This window comes from Onychostruthus taczanowskii, unplaced genomic scaffold, assembly GCF_017590055.1.
Source record: "Onychostruthus taczanowskii isolate IOZ18803 unplaced genomic scaffold, ASM1759005v1 scaffold45, whole genome shotgun sequence".
NCBI classification, from domain to species: domain Eukaryota; kingdom Metazoa; phylum Chordata; class Aves; order Passeriformes; family Passeridae; genus Onychostruthus; species Onychostruthus taczanowskii.
The window spans coordinates 3,397,927-3,416,048 of record NW_024502014.1 but is presented as its reverse complement, the minus strand read 5'-3'; the positions used below and the strand labels follow the sequence as shown (position 1 = coordinate 3,416,048).

Below are 18,122 nucleotides of genomic sequence, written 5' to 3'. Positions count from 1 at the left end.
AACAACACTAAATAGATGCAGCATATGACACAAAGTTTTTTCTTAGATTTTTCCACTTCAAATTGCAAAATCCATTTACAGCCTAAACCTCTAAGGAGCTTCAAAGATGCAGTTCAGCTTCTTGCATTACAGACTGGAGATAGCACATCTAGTTAAAAGGAAAAAAAAATAAAACAAAATATTTTTAATGAACAGGAGTAAAAGTTTCATGAAACAGAACTTCAAGCAAATTCTCTTTCAGAACAGCTGCTAAGCATTACTTACATTTTGCATATGGAAGTGTCAAGCATGACTAATTCTACAAATTCCATGCAATCATGTTTCCACAAAGACTTGCATTCTTTGTTCTTCATTTTTAGATTTCACTTTTTAAAATGCTGCATTCCTTCAGCTATTGGTTGTCTATGATCCCTAAACCCTACCTTCAAACAGGAAAATCTTATGTCCTACATAGACATCCCTGGCTTGAGTACAGCCTCTACAAGTTAGCTGAATGTTCTAAAGGATCAGATTAAAAAAAAAAAAAACAAAAACACATGTATTGGGTATAGTTCCAAATGCCTAATGGTCTGTTTTGGCTAGTGAAGATTATTGTAATCTGATGACCTCTTCAAAGCAAGCCAATTTATTCTGGCCTCAATACATACCCCATTTTTACCCATCTGTTCAAAGATGCAGCCAGAATTTTTCTTTAACAATTGAACGCAATTGTCACTGGCAGTCATGCAATTATATGTGAATGCTTGGAAGAATGTGGTATTTAGAAAATGTCTTTGGGTTCACATTTCCTTGTCTGAAGCAGATTGTTACATATTCTTCAGGACAGTTCCCTAAAGAAATATTAAATCAACCTTCTTTGTACTTTGAATCTTGTTACTATTTTGGTATTGAAAGCCCTTAGGCAAACCACTGAAAAAATCATTCTCTCTGGAATGCCACACATTTTCCTGTAATTTCTAATTATCTCACCTAATTTGTAAATACTAGAAAAAGACAAACATGGGTATTTATTTTCATTTGATAGATGTTGCATGTAACGTTCTGAGATGTCTAGGTTTTAAGGCTAAAAGAAGCTTGTCTGACCATCTAAATATAACACCCTGCTTAACTCAGGTCATAGCACTTCAATTAATTTTTTCCCCAATTCCCATAACAGCAACTGAACTAGAGTGAGTTTTAAGTTCTATTTTTAACTTCTAGATGGGAGAATAATTTCAGAACCATATTTACAGCTCCTTTCATCTCAGGTCTGGAGAAAAATATTACAGCAGTTTATACCAAAAGGTAATATTGTTCAGTTCAACCTTGCTGGTTTTCTAAATCCAGTTAAAACATAATGGCATCAAAGCATTTTTAGTTGCAGAATTCAGGGTTGAGTTATTTACGGTAATATTACAGAAACAATTCTCAAGCCTAATAAATCATAATGTGATGTGAGTAGCCATTTAGATTACACAGGAGGCATTTTCAAGCTTTTTGCACACACATTTGATAGTCTGGGAAATGCCTGCACAATTTCCTCAGCAGAAAGCATGGTAAAATACACTACAGCCCCTTCCACCCTGGCAGTTCCACACACTTATGTCTAGGAGCACGAGGTACAGGTGCTCCTCTTTTACTCATATCAAGAAAGTTAAGAATGAAAAAAAAGTAATAAATTCAAACTAAAAGATGACAGGTGTCATCATTATGTCCAGATACTTCAAGAAGTTCATATCATGCCATTCAGATTACCAGTACTCAAACATTAATTGAGTATGCCTTCTAGACTAGACAAACGGATTTGTTTCCCCCACAAGCCCCATTTCTGAGCAATACCTTCCTTCTAAGCACAACAGTCTGAGGTCAGCGAGCTGGTCCACAGTGGACAGTCAAAATAGGGAAGACTGAAGCTAACAGAGCACCAAGAAGGTTATCATATTGCATATAATGGTAGCAAAAGGCAAAAGACCTCACTAGAAATCATTCACTAACTCTTAGTATGCACCCCACATGCTCTGACACACAGCAACGCTGTTTGCATTTGGCTCAAAGGTATCTCTCTGTATTCCACACAGTGAATACTTCTATTCCAAAGATATCCACCTTTGGTTGAAACAGTAGATTATCCTTTTAGTTCCAGTTCACAGAAGAGTAGATCTTTGAGTTCACCTAAATGTTTCTTGGATGAGTGAGAATGACTGCCAAGGCAGGATTGGGCACTCACAACAAAGTATCAGTCCTCAAGTTTTCAACTTATTTTTAGCCTGGTTTCCCAAGGAAATGAGACAGCAGTGGGATGTCTATCAGTTTCCATCTGTTCTCTTTTTCTCTCTCAACACTTTCCCACACCAAAAGCTTTTGGGGTCAGTAGCCAACTTCAACATCTTGCAAAGCAGTGAAGTTCTCAAAGACACCAAGTGCCTACAGCTCTCCTGCACAGCAAGCAGCCCTTGCACCAAGGGCATTGGTAAGGCAAGACGGTAGGAAAACTAAAAAGGGCCCCAGAATAAGGTGATGTAGATTGTCCACCCCATTCCCCATGTACAGTAGAGTCAGCTATTCATTATTTGGAAAATGGGAAACTGAGATATCATTAAATGGAAGAAAAACAGATTGCATCACTGCTTCAGGATCAAAGCAGCAGTACTTGGTGTGCCTGCACCGTACCTTCAGCTCTTGTCATGCAGTAACATAGCAAAGCTGTGATACTTCCACATCTGATTTCAGCTTCTAGAAAAAACACTGCTATTACAAGAGCATAATGAGCATCCTTTATAAACCTTACTGGTCCAGGATTGAAGCTACCTAAGTATATCTGATAGTTCATCCAGACATGATGGAAAGTCATAGAGTTAACCTAAAGTGTAAAAGAGCCCAGAGGAATTTTCTGTTTGACCATATCTCTCCCACCACAAAAGAAAACGTCCAGTGAGCTAAACAAGAGTGGGCAATATGCTCAACCTTTTTTTATGGCCATTGAACTTTGCAGACATAAGAATACTTAAAAAGAGGAAGCTAGGAAAGAAAGAACTATATTATTACAGTACCCACCAAAACAAAAAAAGAAAAAAAAAGGAATGAATTCTAGTTCTTCCTCCTAAAATTTTTGATGCCCAAATTTTATCCAAAGACTATTTCATGTCCATGTCATGTGATATACCATGAAAATTACTATGAAAACAGAGGTCTGTACTAATCACCACCATGCTTCAGTGCCTTTTTTGGATCTAAGCATGAAGTTGGAAATTAACTATATGAACCAATTTCCCTCTGTTATGGCACTACATATCACAATGTCAAATAGTTTTCCATCTAGCAAATCTAAGCAAGCTCAATCCTTCTCTTGCACACACAAGTCACATTCAACTCATTTTAGAGACCTAACAAATGAAAAAGCATGACAAGATGTCCTCATGATGCACTCAATTCTGAAAATTTACCTTTACATGTTAAAGTAGTAGAGGCCAGCTTTTGATTTACAAATGGACAAACATTTACCCCTCCCCTTTCCCTGACACTAATACTAAGGGTCATTAAGGCCTACCAATCCCCTCAGGACATTGACACCAATACTGCTCTACAGAATATGAAAAATGGGTCAGGAATCCTTTCCTAGTTTGCCTCAGGATGATTATCATACATAAGAAAATGAGAAGTGAGGAACAGGTAATCAATGCCATTTGCAATCTTTGATGCAGTACATCAGTGCCATCAGCACTGTACAGAACATCTGAGATCACTCTCTAACGATGCTGCTAGGCAACATAGCATCTGGGGATACAAAAATACAGCTGCAATAGCAAAATTGCTATTTTGTCCACAAATAGCACTATTTATAGGTGGTAAAACTCTCCCAAATTCTATATAGATCAGCGTGCTTACTGTGCTTTATTCACAGAAGCCTTGGTCAGATACTGCTTTTGAAAGTATATATAGATTCTAATAAGAACAGTTCAAGAACTGTTTCAAATATTTTATTTTTCACAATCTCACATGAAACAGCAATTTAAAGAATTTTTCCTGGGAGGTGGCTGAAAACCTTCTCATCACATTCATTGTCTTCTCCAAATGGCATTCATAGCCACAGTCAGTTTCAGATGGATATGCTTTCTTCCTTCGTTACCAGCAATGAAAACAGCCTGGGCTCCTAAAATCAAACACACACTCTCTTCTCAGGCATAACCACTAAAAGGTAAGAGTGCTGCTGCTCAGATTACACCCTCAGTAACAATCCCACAGTTCTACCAGAGGCAGATTGACAATGACAGTGTTACACTGGTGTAAGAGAAAGCAAAATTTGGGTGTCAGAAAATTATTACCAAAACTTTGGGAAGAAACAGCACACAGCTTGCAAGCTGGAGCTCAGTTTTGCAGGACTCGTAGTAAAAATATATTTGTGAACTGAGCAAAACAGTTGAATTCATTTAGCATAGCAAAGTCCCGTGTTCCACTATAACTACATTTCCTCTACAACAAATGTCAGTTTCTGAATTTCACTGTTACTTAAACAATTATCCAACTTAATAACTTGACTGGACCAAACCCCATGGCAGAATTATAAAACAGCTAGCAGGAGCACACTTACTCTTACAAAGCCACTTGCATTCAGCTTATTAAGGAGCTGTGGCAGTAGCTGACTGTGCCCTTCTCCCACAGCTTCAAGGACTCTGCTTACAGTCCAAAGTAATGGGGAAAGCCCAGCAAGGGGTGACAAGACTATTCTTCTAAAAGATTTCCTATATCACAATTTCCCAATGTATCTTTATTTGTCAGCATTTCAGCCAAGTTGCCAAGCTGGCACAGAACTGTTTTGGCCCCAAACATAGACCACTAGAACCTCTGATTCCACGCTTCGCAAACGTAGTTAAGTGTGGTGGAATACAAATGGCACAGCTGGGACTGCACAAAGGGAAGCTGCAGAAGAGGGGATGGCCAGGTTGGCTAGGATATATCTCTAGTGACTGGCTCAACTGAGAGGCTCTATTGGTGGCTACCCTACTTTGTTACACTACTAGCTGAACATCTCATCGCATTTTACAAGCATTATTACAAAGCGTCTCACACTGGTGAGACAATGCACCAGTTATGCACTGGTATCCGTATTCCATGGATCAGGCTAAGCAGTCTGTCCAAGATTTTATCATGCAAACAACTATGTGATCAGCTTAAAATAAATATTATTATCTTGATTGTGAATTGGTCACAGAAGTAATATTTGAAGAAAGAGGAATCTTAAAGAAACAAACAAAAGGTATTTCACCAAACATTACAAATTTGAGTAGATGAACCTCCAAATACAGACCAGAAAAATAATTTCCCATTGTTACTTGCTAGAAATAGAAGTGAATAGAAATTATTTTTGAATAATTTACTGATTAATTAAAGATCACTCTAAAGACTAAAAATTATTTAAATGCTAGCTTAAAACATAATACAATGTATGAAAATAGTAACTAGTGTGATGTTTACATCTACTTATAGATGTGGCAAGGTACATGCAACTTGATCACAAAGGACAGGATATTTATTTTATCATACTTACCAAGATACCCTCTCTTATATAGGCCAACAGCATTTAAAATAAATCATTGAAATTAACACTTCACTGCACTTTTCTTGCAGTTCACACTTTGCTGCTGCTGCTATTGCTTACCAAAAGGCCATTTTCTGCAAGGTTAGCTCTTGTGGCCAGAACCCCAGGGAAATGTTCTGTTGAGCACAATGCTCAAATCTGCAGACAACAGGGCCCCTCCAGGCAAATTACACACTTAAGATTGAGAACCCCACTAACTGGAGCAGTTGTCACCAACTCCCCCCAGCGAGGCCGCCTTGCACAAAAGGAGCAGAACAGTCACGCACACGGACAGGGGTTCTGCACATCACCACAGCATGTGCAGGGCACGTAGATTTAATTAGGCCCACAGTGAAAGAGGGTTAAGTCCAGTGACTCAATATGCAGTGGACTGGGAGCTCACACAGATGCTCAGCTGAGACATGGCAACTTGTTATAGCTAGAGTAACTTGATTACGTGGCTTTCAGTGAATTCAATTCACACATCTCCTATTATGAAATAAAATTGTCCTATTTAATTTTTTGCTTAAGTGAAAACAATTTGAAGATGCAGTAAACTGCTTTCTTTAGACAGAAATGTGTGCATGTTTTAGAGGCCTGTAACAACAAAAAACATCTCAAAACCCCAGCTACAATTTGCCTCCTAATCAGAAATCCTATTTCCAGACAAGAAGAGTTAAAAAAGACCAACTTGTTTCAAAATATCTCTCTATATTATTTTTATTTCATATAGTATTTTTCATTCAAATGTTTGATTTTGCCTATTCAATATAACTGCACAAGTATTGGTGGTGACTACTCCTTAATACATGATAAGGTCTTGCAGGGAAACTCATTGAATAATCAAAGAACAACAAAAGAGTAAATAACTGCTCAGGGCAGAGTCAGAAAAAAAATACTTTGCTGCCTTTGAAAGGCAGGACAGCATTTTGGATTGGAAAATATTATCCTTCCTGACATAGAACCATATGGCTCCCACACTTATTAAAAAGCAGCAGATATCTTGTGCTTCAGAAGCCAAGCATTAATTTTCCTTTTTAAGCCAAACATCAAAAAGTTTTGTGGAATCCAAGCAAGCTGCCTTAGAGGTGTTGGCATTTGAATGGCATCAGTACTCTTCATCTCACCACAAAGATGCTAGAGCACCTATTTTCAAGTGAGTTTGTACAGCTACCGACTTTATTTAAGGAAATATTTTTTTTAATACTTGATAATTATAGTTTAAAGCAGCTAATTATATTGTATTGATCTAAAAGGCTGGGCATCTTGGAGAAAACCAGATGACATGCCAAGCAACGTCAACTGACAAGTCTACGTCAGTTTCGGTTTGCTATGATGAAAATAAGCATTATAATTTAAAGGTTGTGCTGGAGGACTTATTTTCTGTTCAGATAAAAATATTAATTCATATTAAATGTTGAACTTTCTACCTTATTATCTGCAAGGGCTTATCTGAGAAATAGCAGTTTTGCTTATAAATGTCTTCCTTTGATTTTATAAGCAGACAATAAGCTAAAAAGCTAATGTAGCAATATCTCATGAAAGCTGCTTTTTAAGCAGCTGCTTAAGCAGCACCGTGGAAGTGCTAAATAAAGCACAAAGTCTAAAAGCAAGTAGTTTCAAGCTATTTACAAGCCTTTTTTTTACAATTATATACAAATTTTCTATCATATTACCTATGGGGAAATGGAAGCAAAATACTAGTGCCCAGCTGCTTGTTTTACTATTTCTCTGAAGGAGCTCCTATCATTATTGCTTCAGCTCTGGGCACACCGAGGCAGAACAGCAATTTTTCCAACATTTTATCATGAAAGCTGATAAGAAGATGATCTTTTTTCAACAGAAATACTATCCTAACAGCCATGGTAAAGACCTCAAAACATAATTTCATTTTTTAATGTTTTAGGAGAAAGAAAGGAAATAGGTTGCATGCACACAGAGTCAGCAGTGCCAGCTCCACCTTCTACATTATTCCAAAACCTCCAAATAAACATCTCTTAAAACTAAGTAATAATCATACAATAGTCATAATATGCAGTTTTGTACTGGTATGAAAAGGATAATGGTATGAAGCTGTGTCAGGGGAGGCTTAGGTCAGATATTAGGAAAATATTTGTCATCCAGAGGGTGTTTGGGCACTGGAACAGGCTCCCCAGGGCAGTGGTCACAGCACCAAGGCTGACAGAGTTCAGGAAGTGTTTGGACAATGCTCTCAGGCACAGGGTGGGATTCTTTGAGTGTCTTGTGCAGGACCAGGAGTTGGATGATCCTGATGAATCCCTTCCAACTCAGCATATTCTATGATTCCATTAATTATTACTCAATCTCCAAATTCATTAAAAAGAAGCTATGGTTGTTCTGTGCCCTGGCTGTTAACTGGACTGTTAAATATGATCTGCTATCTGTACAGCCACACAGGTGTATACACACCAGTTTTCCAAGCAGAATGGAAACTGTGAAATTAGACCTGCCTGACTGCAAGTCTGCCAGCCACAGGTGCACCTTTGGATACACCTGAAGCACAGAACTGTTGCCTTAGTAAACAGGTATATTAATTTAGCACCAGGGTGGATTAACTGACTCGTGCAGAAGCAGATGGTGTACAATCACTGCAAAACTCCTAAAATGTGAGCATTAAAAAAAAGGAAATATTTTAGTGCTTTTATTATACACTGGATTTGTTTTTCTCAGTATTTTGACAGCAACCTATGTTCTCAAAATTAATGTTCCAGTTCTCAGTCACAGCGTGATAGCATGCTTGGATAAAAGAGATGCATGCAACAAATCATAAAGGATTTTTGTGGGAGATGCCATACAAGCAGAGAATGTCCTTCAAAGCCCTTTTTTATTTTTCAAAGAAAAATGTTAACACATAATTTTTTCTCAAGATAGCTTTATTTAATCAATTCAGTAAATCTTCAGCATTTGCAATAATCTAGTATAGAAAACTATATACATATTCCAAAATCCAGTGTATTATTCCCTAAAAGAGAGGACTGCACAGTGCTGGGTAGATTAGATTTCCCCCAAAACATAACAAGCAGCAATTTCAACTCACCCCAGAGATCCTTAGCTGTAACCTATTAGCATTCATGAGAACTACTGAAAGACTCCTCCACCAACTGATGGTGCATCAGGGACCTCTTATCTCACTTCTTCAGACTTTTGAAATGTATTTCATCTCATTTCAATTTTTCAAGATATATTGCAATGAAGAATAGGTGTATGCCTCTAACAATGTAAAGTTTTGCAGTTAATTCACTTTCAAAAATTCCAGTACCATTACTGCTAGCGTGAATATATGAAGATCCAGAAACAAAACAAATACTGATGAGACATTTTATAAATATCATAAATAGTTTTGCAGGAATCACTGATTAACTTCAAAGAACATTGGGACAAAGAGTACAAATCTATAAGTCTAATTAATGGAAAGACTGCCTTTTACTTCAATAATGTTTTTAATGTTGAACACTTAATTTCCATCTCTTATTCAAAGACACTATTAAATCCCTCCTGCTTCTCTTTTTCACTATCTCTTTGGCCAATCTTGATGCCCACCCATAGCACTCCACAGAATAGGTAATACAAACATTTCCTGTTCAGAAATGCTCTCAAACACCCTTTTTTAAAATCTTGGTTTTGAAAGAAATACTGTTGCTGCAAACCATGAGCAGAGATGAACAGCTCGCCGGGCTGTCCTGCACACCAGCCACCTCATCACCACCTCTGTCCAGCAGTCACCTGGCACTGAAAGCCACCAGCACCTCGGCATGGGACGTGTGCTTCATCCTCCTCCTAATCCACACAACTCACATGCTCACTTCAAAGCCTGAACCATACTGGGGTTTCTTCCCCAATGGCTAATAAGTACACTCTCTAATAAAACACAAATTATTTTAGAAGACTGGCACATGTGCAGGAGCAAAACTTAGAGAAACTCTTTAAAAATCCTCTGAGCAAAACGTGGAAGGAATGTGTTGCAGAATGTCCAAGCCAGTCTTCTGCTGGCCACAGCCAGGTCAATGCTGTAATTAAACCACACAATCCTGCTGCACAATCACAGCACCATCGCTCTGTCCTGCACTGCAAGAGGCTGTTTGCAGATGCAGCAGCCATTTTATAAACCCCAGCAGAGAACACAGAGTGCTCTTTTTGGCCGAGTTGCGCTACGCTCTCCCCTTCATTCTCACACAGTGCAGGTACTGTCTCTGGGGTGAACAGCTCTGTGCTGACAGGGTCTATTTTTAGAGCTCAAAAACAGCATTCTTCCCAACCTCTAGACACTGTGCCCGAACCACATGATCAGCAAATCAGCACATTACTGCTGACTTCTGAGTCTTTTCAATCTTGTATCAACAACTTTGAACTTGTGTCACCACAGGGTAACACAAAACAAATAATATTTCCCTAAATGTTTTATCTTTGATATAAATAACTTATTCAGAAAGAGTTGCAAGAGGCAATTAAAGTACCTTGCTGAGTAACAAGACTTGGAAGGAACACGGTGAGAAATGACTCAAAAAGGATGCAGATCAAAAAGAGACACACACATACAAAAAAGTCAAACCAAAAAAAAACCATTCATATCTTCTTCATTTTTCTTTTACAGTTCTAATCAGAAATTTTTACAAGATTAAAAAAGTGTCCTTGTACAAAATTCACCAATTAAGAGAAGAAACCTTTAAAATCACACTTGAATAAACAGAAAAAGAGTGGGTGAAGGAGGAGGAAATTATATAAAGCAAATGTATCAACTGACATGGTCCACAGCCTTTCTGTGTGACTCTGCTTACAGAAACCTACAGCATCTTGTGGTCTCCTCATATCATTCCAGCTTAAATAACATCAACAAAAGCACTGGCAACATTATTGCTTTTCTAATATAAAATCACCCACTTTACCTTATTGTACCTTAGAATAAGTTTTTCATGTCTATCAAGAAACATGGAAATTTGTCTGTAAGAAAAACTTTATTCAAGTGACTTACTGAAAACTAAATGATTAAAAACTTGCAAGGCACATCAAATTGACAGACCTCTTCCACACATCTGGATCAAATCTGAAGATCAAATTATTTTTCTATAAGCCTCGGTAGAATTATGGATTTCAGCTGAGTGAAAATAAAATTCATTTTTACACCAAATAACTGAGTTACTTTTTAAGTTTTACACCCATGACCTACACTTCATTGGACAGAAACTGATGATGGGAAGTAAGCAGAATATTTCCATACAACTGAGAAGGAAATTCAGAGGCTCTTTCTTAAACTAAAAAATTAATTCCTTAGTTTCAGCAGCTGGAAAATTTTACAAAGAATTTCACTATCAGATAACCAAAAAGAAAAACCAAAGAAAGTATTGAAAACCACATGGAAGTAAAGCAAGAGGTCTCAATACTTGTACTGCATGAAATAAGCCTTTTTTGTGAATTCAGCCTCGTGTTATATTCATCTAGGAACAGGTACATTTTCACCTCCTGTTACCCAGCACACAATAAATAATTCAGAGTAAGAATCCCAGAGACAGAAACTCAGCTACAGAGACGAGAGGACAAGACAAGCTGTGAAAGAGTAACACAATATATATTTTAGTTATCTAAACCAATAACCTGTGCTGCATGGCTTGTACAGTTGAGTGGAGCCTTCACAGAGAAACTTGGGCCCTCTGCTTAGCAGCTTAGACCAAGCTGTGCCTTTAGGCATTTTCACCACTGCATAAAAGCTACCAATTATCCTGTCTTCAGGATACTTTTATCATACATTAACTACCAAAAAGCAAATTCAAAAATTTATTCCAGAGACATGAGAGGAAGGCTTTAACTCTGATAAATTAAATGCAAAACAAGATTAAAAGGGGGAAAAAAAAGGCCTAAAAGTAAGTATCTTGGAAGGAATAATAATATTAAAAGAAAGTAGAAAATTATTTGAAGGAAATAAACATCACTGAAGGAAACCACTGATGATAATAATTAAATTATTCTACTAACAACCTTCAAGCAGTATCTTTGGAAAAAGTGATAGCTGAAAAAGGAGAGAACAAGGTACTACTTCTGTATTTGGGGATTTTCTGTATCGGTTACACACTTGGAATTCTTCCCCATGTTTCTACATCAGAATGTTTTTAATTTTACATTTATTAGCATGGTAAGTTTTCAAATAACAATTGTAGCAGCTTATAGTTCCTTTAAAAAATTTAAGCAGATAACAAGTGCTTTTATTACAATTATTTTGGTTTCATGTCATTGGTATAATAAAACATCTGCCCAGAAATCTCAATTTAATTAAGTCTATTGTGTCTATGTAAAAATATAGCTTTAAATCTGTGTTATTTCCCATACCCTTAAAAATAATGTACCAGACTATTTTCATTATACTCCTTCCACAAAGATGCTTAACATTTAATTGCTGAGTGAAGCAAATAGTATATTTCTAAGGTCCCATATTCACAGAGACAACACCAGCAGATAAAAAGCAGTGCAATTAAACACTGTTAAAATATAATAGGAAATCTGATCTTGTAATGTATTTTTTCAATTTTCCTGTCTACAGGCTTAAGCTTCTTTACAAAGGATCCCATAACACAATCCCTGACAAAGAAACACCTCAAGCATTCAATTATATACTGCAGCATTTGCCAAAAGCTTATTAAAATAGAACATATAAAATAACTTGCATCATCTCAAGGCATCAGACAAAAACGACTGTGTAGATTTTAGAGTGAACGGTGCCAACTGTGTAAGAATTTAGAGTAGCTCTTGTCTGGTTTGAATGAACCAATGTCTGAAACATGGTCCCAATATCCCATTAGGATCTTTCAGCACTTAGAGGAATTAATCCTTTGTTCCCCTAAATGCTGAGTACACCATCAGCTGTCACCTAGAGGTGATGGACAGAAAGTCAGCATGTTACTCACCAATAAAGTAGTTGTTGCCTAATGCAAGCATTTCTTCAGAAAGCACAAGTCCACCCAGTGCCTGGAGAAGAGTGACACTTCTGCCATCAATAAGTGAACACTGTTTAAATCCAGTGCTTGTGACCTTCCACAGCAGGATGAGAGAAGCAGTAGCATCTTGCTTTATTCTAAGAAAAGAAATTATGAGAATATTTACACTGAGGAAAGTCAGTGTAATTAGGAAGTACATCGCTGTAGAACTGAACCTTATCAAAGATGGGAAACTTAGATCTAGCAAGTATGGAATTAGGAAAAATCCTGAATGTCTTTAGCATGTCCACAAAACAAAAATGCTCCAGTTGTAAGATTTGCATAATAGTTTATGTAATAGCAGATTAAATCACACAGAGTCCCAATTTCTGACACTTGAAGGTCACCATCTTAATACCCAAGAATAGTTTTAGACAAACACCACGTAATAGTAAAGCATATCCTTATAAGGGATCCTTATTCAGTCTGTGTAATTATGCCTTTTTGAGTATTACCTCCATCCTACAGTGCCATGATTTTCTGCAGCTGAAGTACATCCAGCCCTGCTGTTTACTGAAGAACATTCAATGTTCACTCAATACTGGGAGACAGATCCTGGTGGAAATCCTCATTTGTTTGACACACCAGATCGAAGATTCAGGACAGTTTATTCTTGTAAATCAAATGAGTCATGTAATGCTCCCAAGGTCACTGAGCCCATGGTGCCTTCCTGAATATTGACAGATTGGATATAAAGTCTACTGCTGCATCCACTCTGTCAGCTCCATTAGAGAGCTACATTATGCCACTCTTTGTACTCACAGGGCACTTTTTTTCCTACTCACCTCCATAATGAAACAATAAAAATCTGTCATTTTTCTGGTAAGGTCCCAAGTATTTGCATTAATTTCCTATGAAGGAATCCAAAATGGGTTTGAACAATCCTCCAAAAATACAAACACAACTGCATCCAACTGCTAAAAACTGGTAATTCTCTCCTGCTGAAAACAGACCTCTAAATACCTAGAGATGAAGTTCTGTTCCACAATATCCTGTACTGAAATTGTTTCAATCCTGATAAAAACAAAGGCAGTTTATCCCTGGTTACTTGTTATTTGACTTCAAAACAAGAAAACCAAAGTTTTGTAGTCATGTGTTGACAGACATTGAAAAAATCTTGCAACTACGTATCATAAAAAGCAAATTTTTTTTACAGTATTTGCACCCTTTTTAAGAACAATCCCAATTGCTATTCCAAAAGCTGTCTCACTTTTAGAACAGGATAGAAACTAGTTTCACAGTTTTAGGTCTCATATGACAATCAAAACAAAATCAACTTATTAAACTGAAATTATTTTCCTTTCACAGCTAGCTATTGAATCAGGTAAGTCACATGGGCCTTTAAGATAGTAAATGAAATGAAATCAAAATCGATCTTGACTTGCACAAATCTACTCAGGTATAAAACTCCACTAAATATATACAATGTAAAAAATGATCACAACTGACTGTGTACTCTGCAACCTGCTTTAAAACAGGGTTTCTCCATCAAAGCTCTTAAATAGAGCTTTAGAATCCACAAATGCCAGGTTTTTCCTGATTCCAAGAAAAGCCACTTGTTTTCTTTCAGATTGCAGGCAGCCAGGGCATCCACACTCCCAGATCTCCTCCTGACTTAGGCTTAAGGCTCATGAATGAGCCCAATTCAAGCCCCGTGGGAAGGGTGGGACGACCCCACGTTTAACAGTTACTGCTCCAAACTGTCTGCAGCTTGTCTGCTTGCATCACTTTGTTTTTTCCTGTGAGCATGGCCTTTTTTAACAGAAACATGGGATTCTGAAAGATAAGATGACAGTATGAGAAAAGTAGGCTATTTTGGGGAAATGTAAGTCTAAAATTGCAGCAAAGCTGTGAGCCAGAGAGCTACGTTGGCAGATTTTTTTTTTTAATAAAATTTCCAATAAGAAAATGCCTCATCCAGGCTGACAGAATCAGATCTTTCTAGGAAGTCAGGTTCTGTTAATTAAACATAACTAAACAAGTATTTTATCCAAAAAGCATGATTTTGAAAAGTAAATAACAGAATAAATTGAAATGTTTTGAGAAATGTGTTTTTTGGGACACACACAAAGATTTCACAGCTGATGGTGACACCAAAGCAATAACCCAGAAATCAAATACAAATGCACTATATACATACACCCATATAGTCAACAATAACACTTTCTATCAGCAAGTTCATCTTGAGATTAAAGGGGAGAAAAGCGTTCACTGCATGAAGTCATATCTTCTCCAAACTGACATCTTCAACATATCTGCCCTAATTTCTAATGCATTATGATGGCCCAGAGTCAGCTTACATGTTTACATCTCCTAAAACATTAAATATGTCAGAGAAATTATGCAAAGCAAAGAGCTATCATGGCTCTGCTACATGTTTGAAGTCTGTCTGAATTGTCACATAATCTTTTAGTCATTTGACAAATTTGCGTATCTGAAAAACGGTTGTCTAAAATATCCAGTTAAATGAAAATAAAAGTGCTTTTGTATTTTATCACATATAAGAATATTCTCACTTTATTGATGTATTCTGTGGAACTTCAAAGGAGATAAGCCGGCCTCCAGCAGAAGTATTGGAACTGGCATTTCCACAAGCCACATCTGGGGTTATCTGAAAATAAAAATAACTTTATTTAACAGTAAACCATAAAATCTGACAAAAGAAAACATGAAAGATTTTTCTTCTTTACAAATGACACTCGTAGTCCAGCAGTCATCTTCTAAAAATCCTCAGGAACATTCACTGAAACCTTTGTGCTGCCAACAAAGGTGCTGAAAATTCACATAACCATTCTTTCAGGGTTTTGTTTTACCAAAAAGCTCCTGCAGAAAAGTGTGAACTTCTTCTAAAGGTATCTTCCTTCAAAAGCAAACATATTTAGAAAAATATGAATCGTTTTCTGGTCCTTTAGAATAATAAATAATGTTCTAACATCTGCTACATCCAAGAAATAGTTCATCATTAACCTGTGCAATACTGAAGGATTTATAGTAACAAATACAGACATCGCCTTTCTACTATATTGAAATATGGTTTTTTTCCCCAAACACAGGTTTCCTTTAAAAAACACTCTCCCACTTGCCCATTACTATTCTTTCCAAGTAAAAATTGCTTGGACAAACAGTAGTTTCAGATGGAAAAAAAATTATGATCACAGTGAGACAAAAGGACACTTTTGCCAAATCTACTGATGCCTACTAGGCATAAAAACATCAGTTACTACATGAACTACATCCAGACACCACACACGGTGTCATGGAACACAGGAATCACAGAGACTCCTTAATTACGCAGACAGATCATCAGTAGCAGTAATTTCCTAAAGACAGGTTGAAAATTATTAGTGTTTCCAAGGGTACATTTATTTCAAATAAGTACCACTTTATGTGGCATAATTGAGTCTATCATTTAATATCACATCATCAGAATTTTTAAGTAACTTTTCATGTATCTTCATCAACTTGCCTATGAAATCTCACACTGGGCAAAAAAACCAACAAACCAGTTTAATCTTCAAATTTCTAGGCAGTTTGCAATGCTATTCTTTCAGACATAGAGAATGTTTGCAAACTTTTTACATCAATCTTAATACTGAAAATGCAAATATGCAACCTGACACACTTCCATGAATTAATCTTACATCAAAGCAAAAGCCAAAATAAAATTTGTAAATTTAAATACAATTCAAATTTTAAATATTACATTAATGTAATGAAACACATGTAAATAATACATGAACAGAAGTCCAGAATATGATGCAAGTAATAATTTTTAGGACACTCTGAGCTTATCTTGACTCAGGCAAGACAAATACTCAGTATTCACATTTCCCAAGTAAATGATTTCCCAGTGTCTAGATTGCTCAATTCATTGTTGAATTCCTTGATGTATATAACATAAATACATATAGTTAATGAAAATAAAGGAAGATGCAATTTTATTGTATTTTTAAATGAATTTTGAAAAATTATAATATATCCATTACAATTTTTAAATCTCAGAAGTCAAAAGTATGGACCTAACAGTCAAAGCACAATGTATCTAAAATTAGTTTGGCTAACACTCTTCCTTTTATATTTGCCAACATTTAAACTTTTTTTTCTTTGAGAATCTGCATGCCTACTGGAACAAAAGGAAAAAAGAAAAATATCTCTATTCTCATAGTCTTATACTACATCTAAAATACACTTGTTTTTAAAGTATTTCTATAGTTTTACAATTTCAGGCATCTATTACCTTAGAACATAGAGGGGCAGATGTAATGTAAGCATTTCATTCCCCTTACTGTTTAATATTAGAAGTTTTTAAAGTAAAAGATATTTATGTCTTTGCAACTAGAACAAAAATAAAAGAATGATAGAACCAAGAGCTGAACAAAGTGGCTACACAACAAGACCCAAGATTTAATCTTCATAAAATGGAAAAAACCCCATTGAAACAAAAAAAGACTTGAGTTTGCAAACACACCAGAATTTAGGATTACTCAGCAGGAAAAACACACACAGGAAATATTGCAAAGATAATTAGAAGAGCAAAGGCAAAATGCATGATTTTGCTTCTTTTATTAAGAGATCTGTAATGTCTGATGGATTTCTCTAGGAACTCTATTTGTAACTGGCCCTGACTTCCTGCTCTAAGAATCAGGTAAAATAAACATCTGAACCAGTAGGATGATAAACCCAGATTTTACAACAACTGAAATTTGAATTTTTTGATATATTAACAATCCTGATACTTGGATCAGACAAAAAACACAGGAAGAAGTAGTAACTCTCATAAGGAAAAAAAACGGTCTCAGCAGTGTCCTATTTCAGCCAAGTTCTGGGGAGACAAAAAATTACAGCTTTGACACCTGAATTAAGAAACAAATTGCCAGTTTTTCACAGCTTTGAGAAATTTTTATAAAGATTTTTAAGTGTCTCTTTCATGTCTTAACAGAGCACTCTGAAAAACTCTACTACTGAAGAATGAGGGCAAAGACAACCAATATATTGCAACAATAAAGGACTCTCAGAAGATGAACACAATCTGTAATTTTCACTCTCAAAAACAAACAAACAAAAAAATGTTGCTAGAACTGGTAGGAGATATTTAAAACTGAAGTCACTGGGAAATACACTTTAATGATTTTCAGAGGACAAAATAAAGATCATTCCTAGTCTAAAGTAAAAAATACAAATAGAGTAGGTACCTGTCATTTAAAGACAATCAAAAGAAAACAGAACTGCAGTGACATCCAACACTTCTCCTGAAGCATTTATTAGTACAGAAATGTCAGGACAGCAAGAAGGTTCTTGGGGAACAGACTTATAAACATTTACACAAATGATGCAGCTACTTTAAAAATAGTCACCAAAGAAAACAAAACCTTCATGCACTCTCCAGACTCTAAAGTATGTTTAGCAGCTGATTACAAAGATAAGCTCCTGTGCCAACAGAGAATACACCCAAGACTGTTCTTCAATACTTTATTCAGAGTTTAAAATTACTAAATATCAAATTTTGGACAGTAAATACAGAATTCCTCTTTACATAAATGTTCCACAAGTTTGCATCCAAATAATGTTATATTTTTCTTAAAAGA

The 18,122-nt window shown here is 36.2% G+C and overlaps 1 protein-coding gene across 1 annotated transcript in view; it reads right to left on the bottom strand.

Moving 5' to 3' along the window:
- DNER (delta/notch like EGF repeat containing) overlaps positions 1–18,122 on the bottom strand; it is a 113,393-nt gene that overhangs the window by 39,924 nt on the left and 55,347 nt on the right. Inside the window, exons 3-4 of the mRNA XM_041414352.1 lie at positions 15,054–15,148; positions 12,469–12,635 (exon numbers count right to left, since the gene is read on the bottom strand). Coding sequence (XP_041270286.1) covers positions 12,469–12,635; positions 15,054–15,148 — 262 coding nt within the window. The remainder of the gene's footprint in view (positions 1–12,468; positions 12,636–15,053; positions 15,149–18,122) is intronic.